The 23,647-nt window shown below is 42.1% G+C and overlaps 1 protein-coding gene across 1 annotated transcript in view; it reads left to right on the top strand.

Moving 5' to 3' along the window:
- Window positions 1-23,647, top strand: part of TMTC3 (transmembrane O-mannosyltransferase targeting cadherins 3) — a gene marked incomplete in the record, with an annotated part of 998,858 nt that overhangs the window by 932,678 nt on the left and 42,533 nt on the right. Inside the window, 1 exon segment of the mRNA XM_044087864.1 lies at window positions 20,163-20,390. Within this exon segment, the coding sequence (XP_043943799.1) occupies window positions 20,163-20,390 (228 nt within the window).

Raw genomic sequence — 23,647 nt, 5'->3', positions numbered from 1 at the left:
GACAAAATTGCAGAAGATACCTCCGCTTCATTGCAGGTTCAACCCATTATCAATTCTCTGCACTGCCCTTTGGCTTATCTACTGCGCCCAGGGTCTTCACGAAATGCCTGGCACCAGTAATTGCATACTGCAGACAGAGGAATTCAAATATACCCATACCTGGACCACTGCCTTATTCAAGCAGAAAGCAAGGACATTCTTTTAAAGCATCTGGCATTTGTCAAACACCTTCTAAGTTGCCTAGGGTACACAGTAAATGAAAAGAAATCAAAACTAGTGCCCTCACAAAACATAATATTCCTGGGTGCCAGCTTGAATACAATAGCCCAGATGGCTAATCTTACGCCAGACAAGCAACAACAGCTGACTCAATACTTCAAAATAATGGTAACAAAGACCCAACTCCGTGCAAGAAAAATTCTGCAGGCCTTGGGATTCATAGCATCTTGCATACTACTAATACCATTTGCAAAACTGCATATGAGGAAATTACAATGGTACCTGAAAAGCATATGGACTCAGCACAGCCACAGCTTAGAAACAATGATACCACTCATTCCCTGCCTTCAACAGGAGTTTCTATGGTGGGCACAGGCATGTCACCTCAACAAGGGTCAGCCTTTCACCTTACCCACAGCCAGGCAAACTATGACAACAGATGCATCGGACTATTCCTGGGGAGCACACATGGCAGGATAGTGCATTCAGGGCAAATGGACTACAGATCAAAGGCATCTGCATATCAATCAGAAAGAAATGCTAGCAGTACAGAATGTCCTAACAGCTTTCAAGGACCTCTTACACCCAGGACAACTAATAGTAAAGACGGACAATATCACAGTAATGTGGTACATAAACAAGCAAGAGAGCACACATTCCTACCCTCTATGCAGGCAAGCAATGACCTTGTGGAACACAGCACTGTCTTACCAAGTTCAGTTATAAGGACAATTCCTGCCAGGAAAGAAAAACACATTAGCAGACGACCTAAGCAGAAACATCATGGATCCCCATGAGTGGAAACTAGATCCACAAGTATTTGCAATGATAACTCAAAAATGGGGACGCTCAAACATATATTTGTTTGCCAACCCCCAAAACTACCAACTTCAAAAATTTTGCACAAGGACATTCCACCCACAAGCTTGGAAAGTGGATGCCCTCTCATTCAGTTGGAAAACATTAACAGCGTATGCCTTTCCTCCACTGCCTCTTCTAGCAAAGGTACTGCTGAAAGTCAGATTACAGAGGCCACAAATGATACTCATTGCACCAGACTGGCCACGCCAGCACTGGTGTCCATTTCTAAGGAATATGGCCCATGGCCCACCGTGGATTTCTCCACATATTCCTCACCTGCTCACCCAGTGAGACGATCAGATTCTACACAGCCAGCTCAAGACTTTAAACCTGGCTGCATGGCAAATTACCTAAACAACCAGCCAACACCTCTATCCAAAGCTGTTATGGATGCCATTCTGGAGGCCAGGAGGCCCAGCACCAGGAAAACCTGTTCAGACAAATGGAAAAGATTTTGCGCCTGGAACCAGGCTAAAGGCCAAAATCCCCTTGATCCAAACATTCCTCAGATTCTACAATATTTAACTGAGATGTTGCACAAAGGGCTTTCCTTTTCATCTATTAAGATCCACGTCTCAGCAATTTCAGCTCATTACAACACGGATCCTCCTTTATTTTCACATCCACTCCTAAGACAGTACCTCAGAGGGGCTAAGAACATAAGACCGCCCAGGAGAGCACCAACACCTACTTGGGATCTCAACTTTGTTCTGGAAAAGCTTACACTGCTGCCCTTTGAACCAGCTTTTTCAACTGATTTAAAATTTCTTTCATGGAAAACTGCCCTGTTACTAGCAATAACTTCAGCTAGAAGAGTCTCAGAGCTATAGGCACTAATGGCAGTGGAGCCCTTCCTCATTTTTCATCAAGACAGAGTCTCTCTACGAATGAACCCTTCTTTTATGCCAAAGGTGGTATCCAGTGTGGCCCTAAACCAAACCATTAATGTGCCCACCTTTTTCCCAAATCCCCAGAACAAAGGAGAAAGATTCCTGCACTCTTTGGACATTCACAGGCAATTACACTGCTACTTGGATAAAACTAAGGCTTTCAGAAAATCTGACCAGCTCTTTGTAGCCTATGCTGCAGGATCACAAGGAAAAGCTATCTCAAAACAGACCATTTCAAAATGGATAGGACATTGCATACGTTTCTGCTACATGCATCATGGGAAACCGGTACCTGCTAACATTAGGTCCCACTCCACCAGGGCTACAGCTACATCAGCAGCCTTTCTCAGGGGGGTGCCAACCAAGGATATTCTGGAAGCTGCAACTTGGAGTTCAGTGCACACCTTCACCAAACACTATCACTTATCTCTATATTCTAAGACTAGAGCTGGTTTTGCCACTACAGTTTTGCAGGGCCTACTAGCTTCTTCTAACCCTGTTTAACTCCACCACCCATTCTTAGCTTTGGGATTCAACCCAAGTGTGATGACTGCAGCAGGGTAACACGATGAGCATAGTACAGTTTTGTACCTACCATAAATGTACATGTTCGAGTGTTCACCCTGCTGCCGTCCAGGTTACCCTCCCTCCATCCCCTCTGAACTAGCTGGATTTATCTATACCATTCTATCGTATACAAACTCTGTGGTGTATTTGTTTGTACCTGAAGGTATTGTTTTATTTTTATATGTACTTTTTTATATAGCAATATATATATATATATATATATATATATATATATATATATATATATATATATTGCCTACCTATTGGGGGCACTGACGTCAGGGAAGAAGTGACAGCAACTGACGCCGGACCAAGACTTTGGAACTCAGGCCGACTGTGGGACTGCCTGACGGCAGGATAACCCAAGTGTGATGACTGCAGCAGGATGAACACTCAAACATCTACATTTATGGTAGGTACAAAACTGTACTTTCTTTAACCCTTCAGCATCTAGCATCACTACTGCTTCCCATATAGATAACATTCCACTTGAATTTGACATGGTCATTAGGGACTTGGGTACGTATGTGATAAGACTCTCCTTTGACCACCAGAGCTCTTTGCTAGAAAGTCTTTCTACCTTGCAGGACTTGTCCTTCAAGGTCCAGAGAAGTCAGACTCACTTTATTCATTCCTTATCAGGCCCATCATTGAATGTAATGCTCCCTTGTACCTCACTAAGCACTTGAACCAGCTTGAGAGACCTGAATGCTTCTTTACCAAAAATATCTCAGGCTTTTGTACCTGTAAATAAATACTCTTATAGACTAAAACACTGCCTCTGTACTCAGTGTAATACAGTCCCCTGAGGGGGGGATCAATGATTGGCATTTTGTGCTATGAATGACTCCGCACTCTTTGAACTCCTTCACTTAAACAGCACCAGTAAAGCAAACACTTACTGTACAGATCAAAACCTGTATTTACACTTCAACAACACCAGGTGGTGGGACAGACCAGACCAGATAGTATGACAGATACCTAACACAACATATCCCAGTTTCTGGTACAGGCTGCCTGTACCTATCATGCAGCTTTTAAAATCAGTCTTGCCAACTATATGGTTGATTGCACATTTTCACTAGGGATATGTAGAAATCGTCTTCTAAATGGAAACATTCTTGGTCTCCCACCACTATTGGAATATGTCAGAGTTTTTCAATTCTCTGCCTGTTTGTAGCTTACTGTCTGGAGTACCAGAGAAGATCCACACAGACATGAGGAGAACATGCAACTCCTGACCCCAAAACTGAACTGTGGACCTCGGTGCTGTGAGGCAAAGAGCTTGCCATTTAGCTGTGATAGATTGTTTGAGTAATGTACATTCTGTGGAAGTTAAAGAGAGGGGAGTTCCTTATAATGTGTGGCTTCCAAACTGTTTGTACATGGCAGGGTTATATTGTGTGGATGTGGTCTTGGTCAGGTATGGGCAGACTTGCAATTTAATAGTTTTTAAATTGACACTGAAAATGGCAGAGTGGGTCTTTCAGTGAGGGGAATTGTATTTGTGGAATTAAAATGTATAATAGGAGGCTTCAGAGTTTGCAAGATTGTTGAACCTATAGGTTTTAATTAGATATTTTTTATTTATTTTGCAGTGCTATTGTATTGTGAGGGTGCCTGAGGAAGCCATTGGTGATGCATTTAAATATTACTTTAACAATCAATTTGACATGTGTCAGGGCTTAGAAGTGTAATAGTGTTTTTATGGTATAATCATAGTTATGAAGGCACTTTTATAATGGCGGTATCAACATGCACATAAAAAGGTAAGGTAGAGTTGAAGATAGGGTACCATTACTTGTATAACTTTCTCATTTCTTAGGTTTGGCCATAAAGTCATTTTCTTTGAAAGAAAATTGAATTCCAGGACAACTTCCATCCCTGGTACCTCTGAAAATCTTTCAAAAACAAACTACCTACTACTAAGTGATACATTAGCAAACTCCACATCCCCACCAAACCAATTTAACTCTACTGAATATGTAGAAATATACACCACCAAACTGTTCTAACTTGTAAACAGCTGCATAGATGCGGTGCACCCAGTAGAAAAAAGTGGAAAAAAACCCCTACAAAACCACAAAAGCAACATACATGTATACTCCTAAGAGCTGACCCAGTAGTTTTGGATTGAGAACCTATGTGGTAATGACATAACGTTTGACTAGCACGAGCATTCTTTGGAAAGAAAATGTTTTTGTATTGTACAGCTCGTAAATAAGGGTATTCATCTGGATCCATGGTTGTTTTTGTTTCACTTTACTCAGACCTCATTAGGCCAGTCATAGAGTTGGCATGTATCTGTCCAGGCATGTGCAGCAATGGAAATGCAGGCAGAGGTACCTTACAAAAAGGACACAAGGCCTAAACAGTATGTCCTACATGGACCGCCCCATATCTCTATCTCTGTATTCAGTCTCTTACAGACTAAGAGGAGACTTATGTCTAACGTACAAAGTCTCCTCTGACACCATTACTAATGGACTTGCTTCCTGTCCATGAGCCATATGCTTTCAGAACTATTTTATCCAGGGACCTAAACCTCTTACACCATTAACAGAATGGTTTGGGTTTGGAGGGATAGGTATATCTCGCAGAAGATATCACTGCTCTGGAACAGACTTCCCATCCACATAAAATAAAGTTCATCTCTGTCCATATTAAGCATAATTTGGATCAGTGGATGAGAAGTTGGAAATGTATGCCAGGACTCTGGTAGTTTGCAGATTTCATTTCTGCAGTGCACTTATATTTATTTATTTATGAGATAATTTGTGAACCACCTCACTCACAAATTATATAATGACAGTTTGGGAAAGAATGCTTGGATGACTGAACTGGTTGGAAGATTTCTTGAAATCACTCTAGGAGCTACTGTGAGGAGGCCATTGTCCTAGATGAGACAAGAGTGATCAGTAGCTTGTAGTGAAACTTTTGTGTATAAAAACAAGTTGAAATGCATAATGTGAAGTACTTAGTAGGTGGTGATCTTCATTAAGGCAGCAAATTTGTTTTATTGCTAATTTATTTCAAGTAGTGCAATTGACTTAAATTGTCTGGGAAGATGGATTAGAGAATTTTGATAGGGGACTTTTTTTCAGTTTTCAGGTGTTAGTCATCCTGAGCTGAATGGTGGGATAAAGATGTATGATTGTCTTTTGGCTACGAATTGTGAGGATTTACTTAAGAATTTTAAGGTATACTGATGTTGAAGTATTAAGTATAGTGTTATTTGATTTGCTTAGGGAGTAATAGACTGAATGTCTGAAGACTAATCTTGAGTGGTATTTTGGTAGTTCAGAGAATTTGAGCAATGTAGTTTATCATATGCTATGTTGTCAGATCTTGAAGTAGTGTATGTTTAAAAGTCATATTTACATGGTAATGTTTTGGTATTTTTTAACAAATTTTCCTTCTCAAATTTGAGACGGTTATGTCTGCAGAGACTGGGGAAGTGAAGGAGTAAAATGACCCACTGGGGGCACAGGAGGCACAGCCCCTTGCAAAAATACTTACTTTGTACAGTAGTAAGAGGAAGATATGTTTCATAACAGACCCAGTGAACATGTTTGTGATTTTGTATGATATTTGGGATATGAACATGAAATAAGATATGGACGTATAATAAGTGATATGATGTAATCTTTTTATGATGTAATCTTTTTGAATGTGTATACTTTCACCAGTGGAAGAGGTTTGATTTTAACAACTGGGAAAGCAGGGCTTCAAAACAGGCAGCTACCACTAAAGACCCATATGTTTGAGGTTAGGATGCTAGTCATGGGACAGCAGGTGCCACTAGGGAGGTATTTTGCTCACCCCCTTCACCAGACTTCCATTGAATGGTTCAGGTTAATGCAGGATTTTTTAAGCTTTGCAGAAAGCAGACAGCCAGACCCTGACCAGATGTCTATGTCTAGGGTTTTACCTGTGAAAAGGAGAACGGGGGGGGGTCACTCCCCAGGGAGACTCGGCGAGGAGCTGGATTAGAGATCCCAGCTTTCCTTCCCTTCAAGTTATACAGAAGTGAAGAGGAACACTGTATCTTGTAGGTCCCTTCTATAAGGCATTTCATTTGGGGATGCATTATCACTCATGAAGATTGTGACAAATGTCGCTCTGAAGTGGCTTCTGCATACCTGGACCTTCTAGAACTAAAACTCCATAAGCCTTTAGGCATTATGCCCCCCTGCTTGATTTCTTTGAAACCGTATTTGTTTGCATGGATAGAGTACTGATCATCAAATGGGAAGTTACAGTCTTAGCCTAGAGTACCAAAAAGTAAGTCAGTAGTTCGTTATATTGAGGTTAACAAATTGTATGTATGCACTCGAGCATACAACCCCTACACGCACACACACACACATTCATACTACATATACATACTTACAAAAGAAAAAAGAATAGATAGCTAAAAGGATGAGAAACGGGTTGAGAAGCTAAGTGACAATGTCATGAACAAGGAGGTGAGGTAAGGGTATACTAGAATTAGATTAAGTAGAATAAGTAGTTTCAGTAAGATAAGTCAAGAAGTTCATATATAATCATTTGAGAGTGACTGATTAGATTCTGAGAAGGTAGTTTTAATAGTTTGGTTAATATTGCAACATAATGGTATTCCCACAGTAACAAAATGGTAAATTCATGGTGAGAATTAAGGAGGAGGGAGTGCCTCCTGTACCAAAGTAGCCTTACCAGTGTTATAGGGAACAGTACTGACACGGATGCCTATAAAAATCCCCGTAGCTGGCAAAGCACAAAACTGGCCCCAGGGCATGACACATGTCTCACTGACTGGTAAAGCAGGCTTCAGTATGCTGTGGTAAGATTGTTTCTACACCAGCAACCTTTGATCTGAAGTAGTTAACTTCATATATCTGCAACCTGTGGTTATTCGGATCCATATCAGATCCGAGCCGGCAACATTTTCTCAAGCATCTGCTCCAAGCTCCTCACCTTACCCATAATCCCTCACATCTCCTAACTTCCCTCAGATCTTGTTTGTCGTTTCATGCATACACATCATGGTCTCTATAGCTCCAAGTTGGGTGTAGTAAGTGGTACATTTTCTAATATATTTAGTATGTGTGTGTGTAGTAATTTTCCATCCCTTTCCTCCCCTTCGTTGTTCGTCGGTTTTCTGTTAAAAAAAAGTAGTTTTAAAAAGTTAGAATTTGTGAGGTAGTGTATAGGCCTAACCCAACCTTAGTGTGTGTGTGTTAGTTTTGGCTGAATGGGTTTTAGTGATGGCTGAGCAGCCAAAACCAACTTTTAAAAAATGCACATAATCCCTCACATCTCCTACCTTCCCTCAGATCTTGTTTGCCGTTTCATGCATGCGCATCATGGTCTCTATAGCTCCAAGTTGGGTGTAGTAAGTGGTAGTTTCCTAATATATTTAGTGTGTGTGTGTGTGTGTGTGTGTGTGTGTGTGTGTGTGTGTGTGTGTGTGTGTGTGTGTGTGTGTAGTCATTTTTCATCCCTTTCCTCCCCTTCATTGTTCATCGGTTTTCTGTTAAAAAAAAAAAAGGTAGTTTTAAAAAGTTAGAATTTGTGAGGTAGTGTGTGTGTGTGTGTGTGTGTGTGTGTGTGTGTGTGTGTGTGTGTGTGTGTGTTAGTTTTGGGTTTAGTTTTGGCCGAGTGGTTTTTGGTGATGGCTGAGCAGCCCAAACCATCTTTTAAAAAACACTTAGTGTGTGGCCGCAAGCTTTCACTGGCTGATGGCCACACTCTGTGTGTTATTTACCAGGGTGTATCCCACCTATCTTTGCCTTGTAGTGTGTGTGCAAGGTTCAACCCTAGGGCATTGAAGGAAAGAAAGGCAAAGCTGGTGGCTAAGGGCCTGCTACCAGTTTCTGCCTTGGACTCTGCAACCTCGACCTCGGCTCCAGTAGCCGACCAACTCCCCACCCCCACCCCAGGTTGGGACACAACCTCCCTCTAAGCCTTCTGAGATGGGGACTAAACCGAAGGACAAACAGGACAAGGGAGATAAGGAAAAGAGAAGGGGATAGGCACCGCAAATGGTCCCCAGAGCGGGAGCCCTTTCCCAGCCCACCTACAAAAGTTGTCAGGACTACCTCTCCTCGGCTCCACTCTCCGAGGTTCTCCCTGGAGCCAACTGAGCCCTCGGACCAGAGATCTTCTTTGAGGTTGTCATATAGACCAGCCAGATCTGAGTCTGTCGACTCGGAGTCTGTCAGAGCTTGACATGGACAGGATGATGTGGAGGTAAATTTGGACCCACATCCAAGTGGGAGTCTTGCCAGACCCCTTTCCGGCTGTAGAGGGGCCCTCTATGCCCTTCTTCCATCCAGTCTCTTCTTCCCCGATCCGACCTGCAGTTTCCGGGTTTATGGATCTGAGGATCCTCGGAGCTGGAGGTTCAGCACCGACGGTTCCTCCAACCTCGACGCCGGCGATTACCTTGAGTTCCTCGGATCAGACCTGTTCGGATCCGAGCAACTATCGGGGCCAAGAACGGGGAGTCTGATCCGAGGGAACAGGGGTGTCTTTGGCTCCAACTTTTCCAGATCCGAGCCGTTCCTTCGGAATGCCGTCTACCTTGGCCTCAGCCCCAATCCTCACGGTGGAGCCAGGGAGAGCTTCCTCCTTGTTGGCTGCTAAGGAGGTGCACTCTCCTTCGGCCTTCGACATGGTGGAGAGGGTTCTCTCCCAAGGATTGAGACCCCAACCCATCATCTTGGACTCCGCCCAGGCTTCCATGGATTTGGTCACAACTCCCATCACCTTGTCCCAGGGACAGCCCGTGCTATTGGACCCCAGGTGGATCCCGTCGTGGAACCCCCCCGTGACTTACAAGCCCTCTTCAGAGAGTCCCACTGAAGAGGGTCTGCCATAAGCACTAGTCTAAGAGGAGGCGCATGGACTACCCCGAGTCCCTCACAGAAGATACTGACTTGGATGAAGGTGACTGTTCTCCCAGGTCACCTACCGAAGATGCCTCCTTTGGAGACATCATGGAAATCCTCCGGCAGAGGGGAGGTTGGTCAGTCCCAAAACCCTGTACGTATGAGTCAGTATTCCTGGAGGCCTTTGGCACGGGCCCATCTGCATCCTGTGTGCCCCTCCTGCAGATCCCTTAGTGGATCTGATTACCACGTGGGCATGGAAGGAGCCTGACACCATAGAGCCAATACCCAAACGCCCGGACAGGATCCTCTCTCCACCCACAGATAGACAGGCCTGGTACAAAGGTTCCTCAGTGGATGCTATGGTGGTTGCAGCTGCCACCAAGAGAGAACTGGCACAGTTAAGTTCTTCGGTCCAAGCTGTGGACAAAGAGTCTAGGGCGGTGGATCGTTTTGGGAAACGAGTCTTTTCTTCAGCAATGTTTCCATACGAGCACTGAATTTATTTGGCACACGTCATACGACTTCAGTGAGACCTAGTTATGGAATTTGCTGTGTCGCCCCCAGAGTCTTTGTCGCCAGAAAACAAGCGGCTGTTAATCGGCGAAAATGTCGACTCAAAAGTTTGTTTCGAGCACGTCCATGCATCTTCTTTCCCATGCAATGAGCGGCTAGTGCGGCTGGGACCAGCGTAGCTATGAGCCGACACACTTGGCTCAGACTGTCAATTCGCGGACCCCTTCAAGGCGTCATTCACAAATGCTCCCTTTGATGGTTCCTCCCTGTTTGGGAAGACAGTATGTGACACCCTGGTCCAGAGCGAGGAGGACGTCAGAGTCCACTACTCCAGCCCTCAAAGATCCTTTTCTAGGAATCAGAGGGCAAAGGAAGATGTGGTTCTGAAAATCTCTGTTTCCCCAGGACTCTCAGGCACTTTGTCCCCTAGAGGCAGAGGGGGACAAGACAGATGCCGCCCCAGAGGCAGAGGGGGGACGAGGAACTTTGGTTCTAGGGAGACTTTCTCGGACAGACTCACGCAGTAACCCTGAGGGATTGCCCGACTGTTCTACTCTGGAGACAGTCGGGGGGAAGATTGTCATTGCACCTAACGGCTTGGGAGTCCATTACAACAGACCGTTGGCTGCTCCAAATAATATCCAGTGGCTACTCCATCCCATTCGTTGCCCTACCCGTTCAACCAAAGTGCCTTCCGGATGTTCCACCCACTCAAAGGGAGGCAGCAGCGCAAGAAATTTCAAAGCTGCTTCACGGTCGGGCCATCAAACTGGTCCTCCCAGATCAGTCTGGATTAGGCATTTACTACAGGTTCTCTTTAGTGCCAAAAAGACGGGTGACCTCAGGCTCATACTGGACCTGTCAACCCAGAGCCTGACTGTAGCCAAGCAGAAATTCCAGATGGTCACCTTGCAGTCCATTCTACCTTACCTCCGAGAATGCGACTGGATGTGCTTTATAGACCTCCAGGACGCTTACTACCATATCAAAGTTTGCAGAAGCTCCAGGAGATTCCTTCGCTTCTGGCTGGGAGCCAATCATTTCCAGTTCAAAGCCCTACCCTTCAGTCTCACCACAGCCCCCAGGGTGTTTACCAAGGTTATGGCAGTCATAGCGGCTCACCTGAGGCTTCAGGGAATTCAGGTGTTTCCTTACCTAGACGATTGGCTCCTCGCTGCTGCCACCAAGTGTCTACTTGCATGGTCAGAGACCCGTTCCTACATCTTTCAGTCAATCTACGGATTACCATCAATATCTCCTAGTCCCACTTGAACCCGACACAGACCTTGGAATTCATAGGTGCACGGCTGGACACTCTACTATTGTAAGTTTTTCTCACACTGTACAGGGTCCAGAACCTATACGCTCATGTCTCAGTGATCCCCGGCCCCAGGATGCCAACGGCGAGCGATGTTCTCTGAGCCCTAGGCTCCATGGCCGCAGCAATCTCAATCCTTTCCTGTGAGCGCCTTCACATGCTGGTGCTTCAGTGGACCCTGGCAGTTCAGTGGCCTTGGTTAGACCTCCCCATGGACTATCCATTACAAATCAGCCGAGCCTGCAAGATGTCTCTTTTCTGGTGGCTCCAATCGCCGGAAATCTTGGCAGGTCGTGCCTTCATAACACCCACAGCCCAAGCCACAGTGACCACGGATGCCTCCCAGCTTGGGGGGGGGGCAGTATTTGGGGAGGACGGTCCAAGGCACCTGGTCCCAGACCAGATTGCATATCAATGTTCTGGAGATGAGGACAGTGCTTTTAGCGTTGCAAGCCTTTCATGCTGTTCTTCCCTCGGGGAAGATTGCAGTTCAGTCAGACAACATGTCTGTTGTCTGGTACATCAACAAACAAGGAGGAACCACATCTTACCCTCTCTGTCATGAGGCCATGATAGTGTGAGAGTGAGTGATCTCCACCAGTCAGTTTCTGATTGCAACGCACATCCCGGGACACTCCAACATTTTAGCGGACAGACTGAGTTGGGCTATTCTAATGCCATACTAGTCGTCTCTGAAACAGTCAATAGTGGAGGAGATCTTCCTTGCGTGGGGTCAGCCTTGCTGCGATCTCTTCGCATCTCCTTCCAACGTGAAGTGCAGTGAGTTCTTTGTTCTGATCCCCTAACCAAGGGACTCCCCCAGAGATGCTCTTGTCCATGCTTGGCCTCCCGGGTTACTGTATGCTTACCCCCCCCGTTACCTCTCATTCCAAAGTTTCTTCAGAAAGCTTGCTGACCGGGGTGCAAAGTGATCCTCATTGCCCCATTTTGGCCTCATCAGGTGTGGTTCCCCTTCCTCTGGTCTCGTGTTCTTACTCCTCGGATTCTGGATCCCTGCTCGGACCTCATCTCTCATCCCTCGGGCATCTATCCACCTGATCTGCAAATGGAAGCGCTTCTCTATTTGGGCTTCTCAGAGGAACCTAGATCCCTTTACAACCCCGATTCCTGCAGTGTTGGAGTTTTTGTCCAGTATTTTCCAACAAGGGGCTAGTTCCTCTATGGTGAAAGTACAACTGGCAGCCACTTCTAATTTTCATGTCAGTGAAAATATGAATGCTCTGGCCTCTTTGAAACTGTGTAAAGCTTTCCTCAAAGGCACTTTTCTTTTACGCCCCCTGGTTAAGGATTCAGTCCCTCCTTGGGACCTTACCCCAGTTCTGCAGGCATTGGTTGCTCCCCCATTCGAACCAGCAGCATTAGTAGATTTGAAATTCTTATCCTGGAAGACAGCTTTCCTAGTGGCCATTACTTCATCCAGAAGGGTTTCTGAGATCCAAGCTTTGTTTGGCCATGCCCCCTTACTTGATCTTTCATAAAGACAGGGTTTCGCTTCGCACAGATCCTTCTTTCTTACCGAAAGTTGCCTCTGAATCAAATATTAACCTGATAATTAATCTGCCTGTTTTCTTTCCAAATTTTCAGAACAAGCGTGAATATAAGCTGCATTTGCTAGATGTTCATAGATAGCTTAATTTCTATTTACATAGGACTCTAAACTCTTTCGTAAGTCTGACCAGTTATTCATGTCCTTTTCTAGAACCCTTTTGGGCAAAGCCATTTCCAAGGTCTCCCTAGCTAGAGGTATTACACAATGTATACTGCAAGTCTGTAAGGATAAAGGTCTGTCCCCACCTGGTCCTGTTAAAGCTCATTCTGCCAGATCTGTGGCAACTTCTGCTGCTTTTTGGTCTAGGGTTTCTCTGGATGATATCTGTGCAGCAGCAACCTGGGCGAGGTCACATACATAAGCTGGATTTGATCTCTAGAGGGAGAGCATCCTTTGGCTCTGCGGTGCTCAGGAATATCCTTCCATGAGGGCCTCCCAGGAGTTTTGGTAGCTGGGGACTCTGTCCCACAGGTTGCAGATAAATGAAGTTAACTACTTCAGATAAAGAAGTTATATACTCACCATAATGTTCCATCTGAGTAGTTATACTTCATTTTCTGCAACCGTCCCACCCTCCTTCCCCTGAACCTGTTCTAGGTTAGTGCTGTTATTGAGTTGCTGATAGTTTGGATAGTGGCAAACTCGATCTGAGGGAAGGTAGAAGATGTTGAGGTATTATGGGTAAGAGGAGGAGCTTGGAGCAGATACTTGAGAAAATGTTGCTGACTTGGATCCGAATACCCACAGGATGCAGAAAATGAAGTATAACTACTCAGATGGAACGTTATGGTGAGTACATAACTTATTTTTTTCAATTCCCTATACTGTCAAATCAACATGATCTATTGTGAATGCATCTCCTAAAAGACTATGGAGTAGTAAATGTTGAGACAACTGAAGGAAAAATCACAGGTCAGCTAAAGCTCACTGGAAGTTTGGAGGCATGTTGTAAAATAAGGGTATGATGTGATGTACCTAAGGCTGCTGCTACTGAGCTGTTCATTAGGAGGTATTTCTGACTAAGGACATAGTCTTTGTGTGAAGATGTTAAGGCACATCTGCTTAACCGCCTATTGGGTAATGAGCTGATCCTTGGACTCTCATCACATGCTGTGTTTAAAAAAATAAATAAATAAAAACCCAAGAGTAACCACAGTGTAAAATATAACTAAAAACAGTCCAAAACATACACTGTGAAGCAGTAGGAAACACTACCAGTCAGCCAAACTCTTCAGTCCAAGCTGTTTTTAGTCTTCCAACATACAAAGACACAGATTGAGCGCTTTCAACCCCTGAAACTGGGGACTTCAGAATTCTGTATCTTTGTATGTTGGAAGAATAAAAACAGCTTGGACTGAAGAGTTTGGCTGACTGGTACTGTTTCCTACTGCTTCACAGTGTATGTTTTGGTGTTTTAAAAAAAGACTGAAGTTAAAAATGGAAACCTTTCGAGTTAGTGAAGTATGTTTCACCTTCCAGTTTCCAACTGCAGTAGAAATTACCACACAAAGCAGTGGCTGTTATTTGGAGGTAGGGTAAAGGTAAGTGGCTAACCCCAACAGGGGAATACATAGTGGATGATATATGTGTACTTTTATTAAAAAAAAAAAAAACACGTTTAACGCTTTTCCTTTTCAGTTGCTGAAAGTGGCTTTCAGAGAAGTTTTTCCTGTGATTTGGGCTTCAGGGTGTTAGTGATGACATGAATCCAAGATGCTATGCTTTACTCTACATCCCTGTACTGAAATACGACAGACCTTGTGTAGAATTAATGCTAGTTCACCAACACTATCAATTTTCTTGCCCTTTGTTTTAGCTACTGCACCCAGAGTATTCATAAAATATCTAGCTCCAGTAACACCTCATTGTAGAACTAACAGTATTCATATCTACTGTTGTCTCAGTGATTGCGGTATCCAAGCCCAGAGCAAGAAGGTAGTGCAGTGGGTCCCTGACCTATACCCTGGAGAGCTTCCAGAAATTAGAGCTCTCTTTGAACTTGATGAAATCAAATGTGACCCCAGCCAAAACTTTACTATTCCTATTCATGGCGGTGCTGCTAAGACACCACAACATCCAGGGGCCTTCTAGCCCAGCAAAAAATGGAAGCATGAGCTTCATTCTTTCAGGAAATGGCTTTGAGGACATAAGTCACAGCCAGGGAATTCCTAAGGATCATCATACTGATGGTGTCATTGGCCAGACTGCACATGAAAAAAATGTTGTAGTCCTTGATTAAGAGCAACAGAGCCATTGTCTAGAGAGTGTCAGCCCATTACTGCCCTGTGGAAAGAGTAAGACTAATGGGTGACAGAAGCATACAGGAAAGAAAGGATGCCTGTGACAAAGCTGACAGTGACCCAGAGGTTGTCCACAAATGCCTTAGATGTGGCCTTGGGGGTACATAGCCAGATCTTCAGGGTACAGGGGTATTGAATGCAGGTTGTTTGCGGGTAGGGTAGAAGATGTACATCGGCATAAGAGAAATGACTGCACTTATTCAAGCTTTCTGGCCTTTCAGGCAGTTATGGAAACCAGGGATCCTGCTGGTGGATATGCTGTCAGTTGTAAGAGTAGTAGAGAAATATACAAGAGTAGATGAGAAAGTATGAAGGAGTTCTGATGGAATTATCCACAGAATTGCTAATGCTTGATTTTTAGGAGGTTAGTGAATGACCAAGGTAATGTTAGCATCAGCACCCATAGAGTTAAAATTCACTATTTTTTTTACCGATGTTCCTCAGAAGCTAGTACAACAGTCTTGTGATATGTAAACAATGAATGGGTACACATTCCTGTCCTTTTTGTTTGCAGACAAGCATTTAGGCTCGAGTGGGAGCTAGGGCTTCCTACGTCAGTGACTGGATGATAAACAGGAATACATGTTTGAGCTTTAGTCATATGGGGGAAGGGATATCTGTCCTGGAATAATTTAGAAGAAAGGGAAGGGCAAACCAGTAATTTTCTTGATTACTGCACTGGTTCTCAATTTTCAAGCAGATGGTAAGGGAGAAAACACTGCTGTTGTCTCGGCATGTTGATCACCTGGCGCACCTCAAGGGATCTTTGGTGCACCCAAACCTGACCACACCCAGATATACTGCATGGGATAGTTGAATGAATTAACCTTTGAGCACTTTTATTCAGAGAAACTGAGGGAGGTAAAAAGTCATTCTTTAAATGTATCCCTAAACAATTACTTATTTAATTTATTTTATTTATTTGACATTTGTTGACTGGGATTGTCCAACTGAGCTGAAGAGCCCTTTTTCAGCGGAGGCCCAGGGAGAAAAGCTCCAACATATTATACAATTTTCATTATAAATTAGCATGAAACAGCAATGTATTTCAAGATGTATAAAAAGAAATATGTCATTAAGATGAATATAGTTTTTGGGGTAAGTAGTTACAAAAACCCAGTTTTATCATAATGTAGTTGCATGAAGGCAAGCCAATTACAATAGAATGTTTCTCTGAGGTGATTCGCTTAATAGATTTTTAGAAGACAGTAGAAAGAGTATTCAAGCAAGATTAGCGAGAGCTAGTGAGAAGAGTGAGTTAAGGGCAGAAAGTAGATTAATGTATGGGAAGTAGGGGAGGTTTAAGGAGGGAGAGTGCAGTGGCAGGACCAGTGACTTTTAAAGTGCTCGTTGGTGGCTGAATAGTTTAGGATGTGTAAGGGTCCTGTTTTCTAGTGGGAGCCTATTCCAGGCAATAGTGGGGTGATAACTGTACATGTTGTGTCCACATTTAGACCTGGGATTGTAGATTTGTAATAGGTCTTGGTTAGAGCTTTAGAGAGGTCTGGAGGGAGAATAATGGGAGATGAGAGGGGATAGTGCAGGGCAATAGGAAGGCTGGTATAGGATAGAATGGATGATCTGGAGCTGAGAGAGAAGAAGCTGGTGGGGTAATTCAAGCCAGTTTAAGTGTTTTAGAGAGAGACAGTGATGGGATTTGCAGGTTTGGTGGGCAGCAAATCTAGCTACCCTGTTGTAGGTAGATTCGAGTTAGGTCAGGAGTGCTGAGTTAAGATTTGTGAGAATTTGAGAATTGCACAATAGACTGGGTAGAAGTTAGGTAAGAGAGCGAGTAATCTTGGCTTCAGAGGTAAGGAATGGTAAAGGAGCCCTAGTTTTAAATGAGTCTTTTTGATACAGTTATTAACATACAAGTCAAATTTAAACTGATCGTCGATAGTTACGCCTAAGAGCTTAGTGCTGGATTCTACCTGAATTGGGAGTGTTAAGGGACTGTATGAAGAAGGCGGGTTTAATATTGTTGATCTTTTTAGGTAGAAAGTGTAACACTTTTGTTTTTTTAGGGTTAAGGATGAGCTGGTTGTTGGAGAGCCATGTTTCAAGTAAGTTAAAAGATGCCTGAGAAGAGTTTAGAAGGAGAGTTGGCAGTGGTGATGACTGTAGAGTCATCTGCATATTGCACTAAAGATAACTGAGGAGAGGAGTAATAGAGCTGATTAGTAAATATATTAAAAAGTAAAGGCCATAGGATAGACCCTTGAGGCACACCCATTTTTACAGGGAGAGGAGGGGAGAGTGCAAAGTGCCATCTCACTGACTGAGATCTATCAGTGAGGCAGCTGGAGAACCATGCAACATTATCAGAGGAGAAGTTGAGGTTATGCAGTTTGTGCAGCAGAAGAGTGTGTGAGACAGTGTCAAAAGCTTTTGAGAGGTCCAAGAATAGGCAAGAAATAAGTTTATGGTCATCCATGGCTATAGAGATAGTGTTAAGGAAGGATAATAGAGATGTAATGGTGCTATATTTGGGCCTGAAGCCATGTTGAGTGGGTGTAAGATTTTCCTGTATTAGATACTGCATAACTTGTTTATGAATATATTTTTTCTAGTACTTTAGAGAGAGGGGAGAGGATTGCGATAGGTCTAAAGTTGGAGATATCAGAGGAGTTACCTCCTTTGTGTATATGTAGAGTGTAGCATTGTTTCCAGATGGAAGGGACTTTAGATTCAGAGACAGAGTGATTAATTAGTATAGATACAGGGAGAGCAAGAGTCAGCTGCTAGTAGAAGAAAAGTGGAAGGAATATTGTCAGCTGATGCTGAGCATGGTTTTAATTTAGAGAGTAGAGTTTTGATGTAGCTAGTAGGTACAGGTTTGAGGGTGAAGGTATTTGAGGAGGTAGTATTAGGAGTAGGTTAAGAAAAGTTGGAGATGTTAGTAGTAGAGGAGTTTGGGTTAGGGTTTAGTAGCTTAGATATTGAATTGATCAAATAGGTATTGTAGATAGTGGCAGTTTCTTCAGATGTCTTGTCTGGGCTTGGATTGGGGGAGCTAAGATTACCGGGATGTAATATTTGGTTAATAGAGTTCCAGAGTTTTTTAGGATTAGATATTAGGGCAGTTGGAGGTTTGTCATAAAAGTCCGTTTTATCTTTTTTTGTCATATTTGAGTTCTTTATATTATCATAAAAGTACGAGTGGCTTTTGAAAGCCACAGAGATATGGTGGACTTAATTCAGACTTTACGGGGGGAGCAAGTGAGTCTAAGATGCTAAGGAAGACGGAGTTGAAAGCTAGGACTGTAAGTGGAAGTGATTTTTCCTTTGGTGCCAATGGTGGAACCAGGACCCAAAAAACACAGGTGTCTTATCTAAGCTTGTTTGCTTTGGGTCTAGTAAATGCATCAATGAATGTACACTTGTCAGCATTTCCTGCCCCTCTGCTAGTGGATCCACTAGCTGTGAACCCTTGCTCAAACAATTTCTGAAGCGCATGTGGCATCACCCATCTTAGACCACCCAGAAAGAGAGTGACTGTACCTTGCAGTGTAAATTTTCCTTTAGACAAATTTATCTAAACTAGCAGTTGATGTGACCGCAAATTCTTCAACTGGAAAACTGTGCCACTCATTGCATGTAGTCCAAACCCTGGTATGCAAAGAGCCCTTTTTACATTTCCACACAGTCAGAATGACCCTGAGAAGCAATTCCCCTTTTATGCCAGAGATCACACAGAAGTTGTCTTGAACCAAGCTGTACATCTCCCTGGTTTTCTGAACCCTGAAAACATAAAGAAAAAGGAGTTTTACAAGCTTTGGATGTGTGCACTCAGTTAATATTTCATCTGTATAGAACCAATCAGAAAATTTGACTTAATATTCCTCATTTTTGTTCCAGAGAAACAGGACTTCCCATTTTCCAAACAAGCATTCTTCTAAGTCAGTTGCAAACTGCATAACCTTTTCCTACAAATACCATAACAAGAGTTTACTTGGGAAGTAAGGACTCATTCTGCCAGGACACAGCTGCCACTATAGTCTTCATTGTGGGAGGTCAGTACACGGGGCATTTTAAAAGCAGGTACCTGGCCCTCTATCCTTGCATTTTCAAACACCACAGGCTGGATTTAATTTCTAGGATTAGAGCTGGATTTGCCTCTGCTAATCTGGGGGGGCTCCAGTTGTCCTGTGCATTTTAACCACCCTCTCTGCCCATATGTGAGGGGTGGGCAACTTTGGGAGTCCTTCCTTTGCTCACGACTGTGGCAGTGAAACACATACAGATGTAGTCCAGTTGTACAAGTAGCCTACCGTGATAAGACTGTCTTGCTTTTACTGACTGTTCTTGTCATCATATGGAGTCTAAAAGATGGGTCTGGGATCATTCACTACCCATACAGTATTGTGTTTAAATGCTGCTATTTCATGCAGGTGTTTAAAGTATATTGCAATAGTTTTTGCAGCAAAACAATAACAAAAACTTGAGCTAATTAGAAAAAATGTTTTAATAACAGTTGTTCTTTCTTTAGTGCCTTTCACCCTTTGATTTATACACAGTTCAGAGATTTTTAATGCTTTATTTTTGTTCTTAACATTCACGGGGCATTATATTATAAGATCAGCTTATACAAGAATAGATGCAGTAGTCAACACGTACTGCAAAGTGACAGGACAGCATAAAGCATTTCTAAGCTTTTCTAAAACTTCTTAAAAAAATATTTTAACAATTTTCTACTGGAACATTTATATATTTTAATTCCAGTTTTTTTAAACATTGTATAGGATTGATATTGTCTAGTGTTATAGGCTTCCTGTTTTCTTTTACTATGCAGATTTTTTAAGCATTGAAAGTTTGAGAGTATATTGCCATAGAATAGTGTCTTAATGGCTAAGTTATGGAATACCTTCATTTTGATGTGAAGCTCAGACTTTGCTGTGTCTATTATATGTACTTCTGTTTTGATGTACCGTTTTTACCATAATTTTATTTACACTGAGTTTCTTGGTAGTGGTTTAAATCATTATAGTCTCTCAATTCTCAGTTACTGTATGGCATTATTATTATTTTTTTATTTTCTTGTTACAGAGGGGAGCTTCTTTTGAAAATGAATCGACCTACTGAAGCTAAGGAGGCATATTTGAAAGCTCTTGAACTTGATAATACAAACGCCGACCTGTGGTATAATTTGGCCATCGTTTACATTGAACTGAGGCAACCAAATGAAGCCCTGAAAAATTTTAATCAGGCATTACAGCTGAATCCGAAGCACAAGCTGGGGCTTTTCAATTCTGCTTTGTTAATGCAAGAATCTGGCAAGTTATCTTTTTTCTTCTTTTTCTTCTCAGAATACAGCCACTGCATTTCTAGAACATTGTGGTTTTCAAAAGTGTTATTAAAGAAGTCATACAAGGTGCTCTAAGAATATTTGTCACATTTCTGTTCTTGCACTTCCATATTTATGATAATATTTCATGTTTGCAAAATGCATTGCACTTATTTATTGTGTTTACACACTGATGTTGCACAGCAGCATAACCACAGTGAAGTTCGGTTATATTCATTTATTTTCTAAATACAGTAAGATAACTATTTCAGCTTTCTTTCAATAACAAATTGCTGTATTATCTTCCTTGATCTCTGTACCACTTTGAAGTTTCCCAACAGTGCATATTTTCAAACATGTACATATGTTGCTGTCTACCAGTATGCATCGCTCACATTGATCTCATATCAGCCATTTCAAAGCCTGCAGGGTCTCAATGTAACTTATTTTTTTATTCATAATGATCAGACCAACGCACTTTTCAGCTCCAAGTGCTTCCTCAATGCTTTAGTTCTTGGTTGTTTACTAGGCTGACCACCGCAAGGGCCCATTTAAGCCTAACCATGCATCCCAAATCTCTGATAAGTTCTGGAACCCTTGATAAGTGTAAGCGGAAGCTTGGGAGATGAAACTTTTACAGGTTGCCTGTGTCTGTTAGAGACATAGGTGCCAAGCCAGGGATGAATTTCCTGTTCCCCATCCAGTTGTCCAAGTTACACTTGAATTGAGTTAGGGAGAAACTTTACTTCACATGGATAGGCAGCCTGTTCCAGAGACGAGGGAGTCTCTGGGATACATACCCATCTCTCCAACAGGTCCTGTGATATAAACAGGCAAGGTTTAAGTCTTTAGAGCGGGTATTTCTGGTGTTTGTTTTGCGGATATGCAGGAGGTCCATCAGAGTGTGAAAATGCCCTGTATGCCAGGCATAGATCTCCCCTCCACAGCCTATAGGAGACAGAATACAGAGAATAGGACCTTCAGGTGGTCTGCATAGGACATTTTACTTATGCCCTGTATTACTTTACTGAGGAACCTCTGTGGACGTTCATGTTGTTGGATATGCCTGGTTAGGTACATAACCAAAGGGGTCATTGTACTCCGTGATAGGTCTGCTGACCCAGATACAGTGGAACAATGACTTCCTTGGACCTAGATGCCATACCTTTGTTTATACATTGCGCAGCATAGAATGATTTCTTCACTACTTTAGATACATGATGGTCAAAGGATAGATTACTGTCTATGTGTGTCCCTAAGTCCCTGACTACTAGAGTTGAGTTCTTGAGTTGTGTTTGTAAAAAAAAAAAAAAAAAAAAAGTTCCATTTGTTCAGATTAAAATTGCCATCTGATTATTTTTTTGCAATCACTTTGTTGACTCAGTTTTCAGAAGTATTACATTTTCTGTTCAACAAAAAATAAATCACAAAAATCTGCCACCCACGATGGACTCAAATAAAAAAAAAAAAACACAGTAGGAGTGGATCCAGTAAGTAGTATCTTTTAAAATATTGGTTAACACTTTTGTTCTCTGTGAAACATAACTTTATTGGGTACTAGCTATAAGAAAACTCTTGTTTAAATAAACGCACAATTTGTAACATCACAAAAAAAAAAAATTACATTTGACATTCTGCTTGACTGTGCAGTAGTCAGCAAGAATTTAAAATCATAGCAACATTAAAACATGGCTTTCACATGCAAAAGTCTTCAGAATATGATATGGCAAGAACAGGATGTAGGGCAAGGCCAAATTTTGTAAGGTTAATGATGGAAAGAAAAATAGTAATTTGCTTTTTGTATGCATCCTGTATATGATATTAGCAGTTTTTTGAAAATGTTGAAAATGGTTTACAAAAATTGCAAGGAGATTTAAATTGTTTTGGCACGGATTGAAGTGTTATTATTTTGCTACTAAATTCTTAGTGTACCATGGATTATTGGTAAAATAGTTTATGAAAAGACAAGAGCTGATAAATCCATAGTCTGAAGAACCTCAGTGTTTAAAACTATCTACATTACTGTGTAATTTGCAAAAGGCATTGTTGATTGCTTTCAGACATTTAAAGAAAAAGGGACAAAACTATGGAAATTGTTTCCTAGGTCAGATGACAGAATGCTGATGATGGAGTTAAGCAATTTTGAAGAAAAGAGCAGGGCAAAGAAGTTTCAAAAACAGTGGTCAGACATTCTCTGATGATGATAGGATTATTTTTAACACATCTTTATTGGATTATCACTTGTGACATAGGCAAATTTACATTTATACAAAAGTAATCAAACTGTATTAAAAAATTAACGTTTACAAGCATTATATTTCATATATTGCTATACATCGTTTAACCTAAGCAACATTACATAAATTATTCAGTTCCTGTCCCCCTTTTTTTAAACAAGAAATAGCTTTATTAAACCATCACGACAGAAGGAATCATACATTTATATAAATGAATGCAAACCACACCGGGTACAGTCCTAGTTGCAAGCATTTTACATAAACCATACTGACACACTCCCAGTTGGACACATTGTACATAACTTATAATCTACCAAATCATTTTCTGTCAAACATTACATAGCTCATTTATGTCCTGCCTTCTTTTAAACCTCATTCCTCCCCTGTATGTATTGTTCACACAATTCCCATTTTTCCTATGTAGTTTACTCTTACCATTTTCTAAAGATCTCAATTCCAGTTGTTTTATCTCTGTTACTATATTCACTGCTTCTAATGTAGTTGGCTTAGATTTTGATTTCCATGTTCTAGTAATTGCTTTTTAGCAGCCACCATAATTAGACACAGCAAGGCCTTACTATATATCTAGGCAATTCCAATTTTGTATTGTATCTCAGAAAAATCATCTCCCTCTTCACACTAATCTGCCCACCCAGAATCTCTGACAGTGCATCCCACAGGGAATCCTTAAAGTCCACCAACCCACCACACTCCCAGAATATATGTTCCCAAATACCTCATTCTTCCCCAGCAAATCTCCAACATTTGCTGTCTACCTGAAGAAAAATTCTCTGGAGTCTACTTGGGAGTATAAAAATATCTTTGTTAAACATTTCCAAGCAAAAATCCTAAATCTTCTAAATTTTATTGTATATTTGGAAGGCATACATGTATCCTTCCATTGTTTCTTTGTGAATTGCTTATCCAGTCTCTCTTCCCAATCCTTTCTAACCTCCTCTAATTGTTTCTTAGTTATGTAATATTTTATATGCTCTTCTAATTATTCCTTT

This window comes from Protopterus annectens, chromosome 11.part0 (assembly GCF_019279795.1).
Source record: "Protopterus annectens isolate FY-2018-M chromosome 11.part0, PAN1.0, whole genome shotgun sequence".
NCBI lineage: Eukaryota > Metazoa > Chordata > Ceratodontiformes > Protopteridae > Protopterus > Protopterus annectens.
Note: the sequence above shows the minus strand (reverse complement) of the source record. Positions and strands in the feature narration are given on the sequence as shown.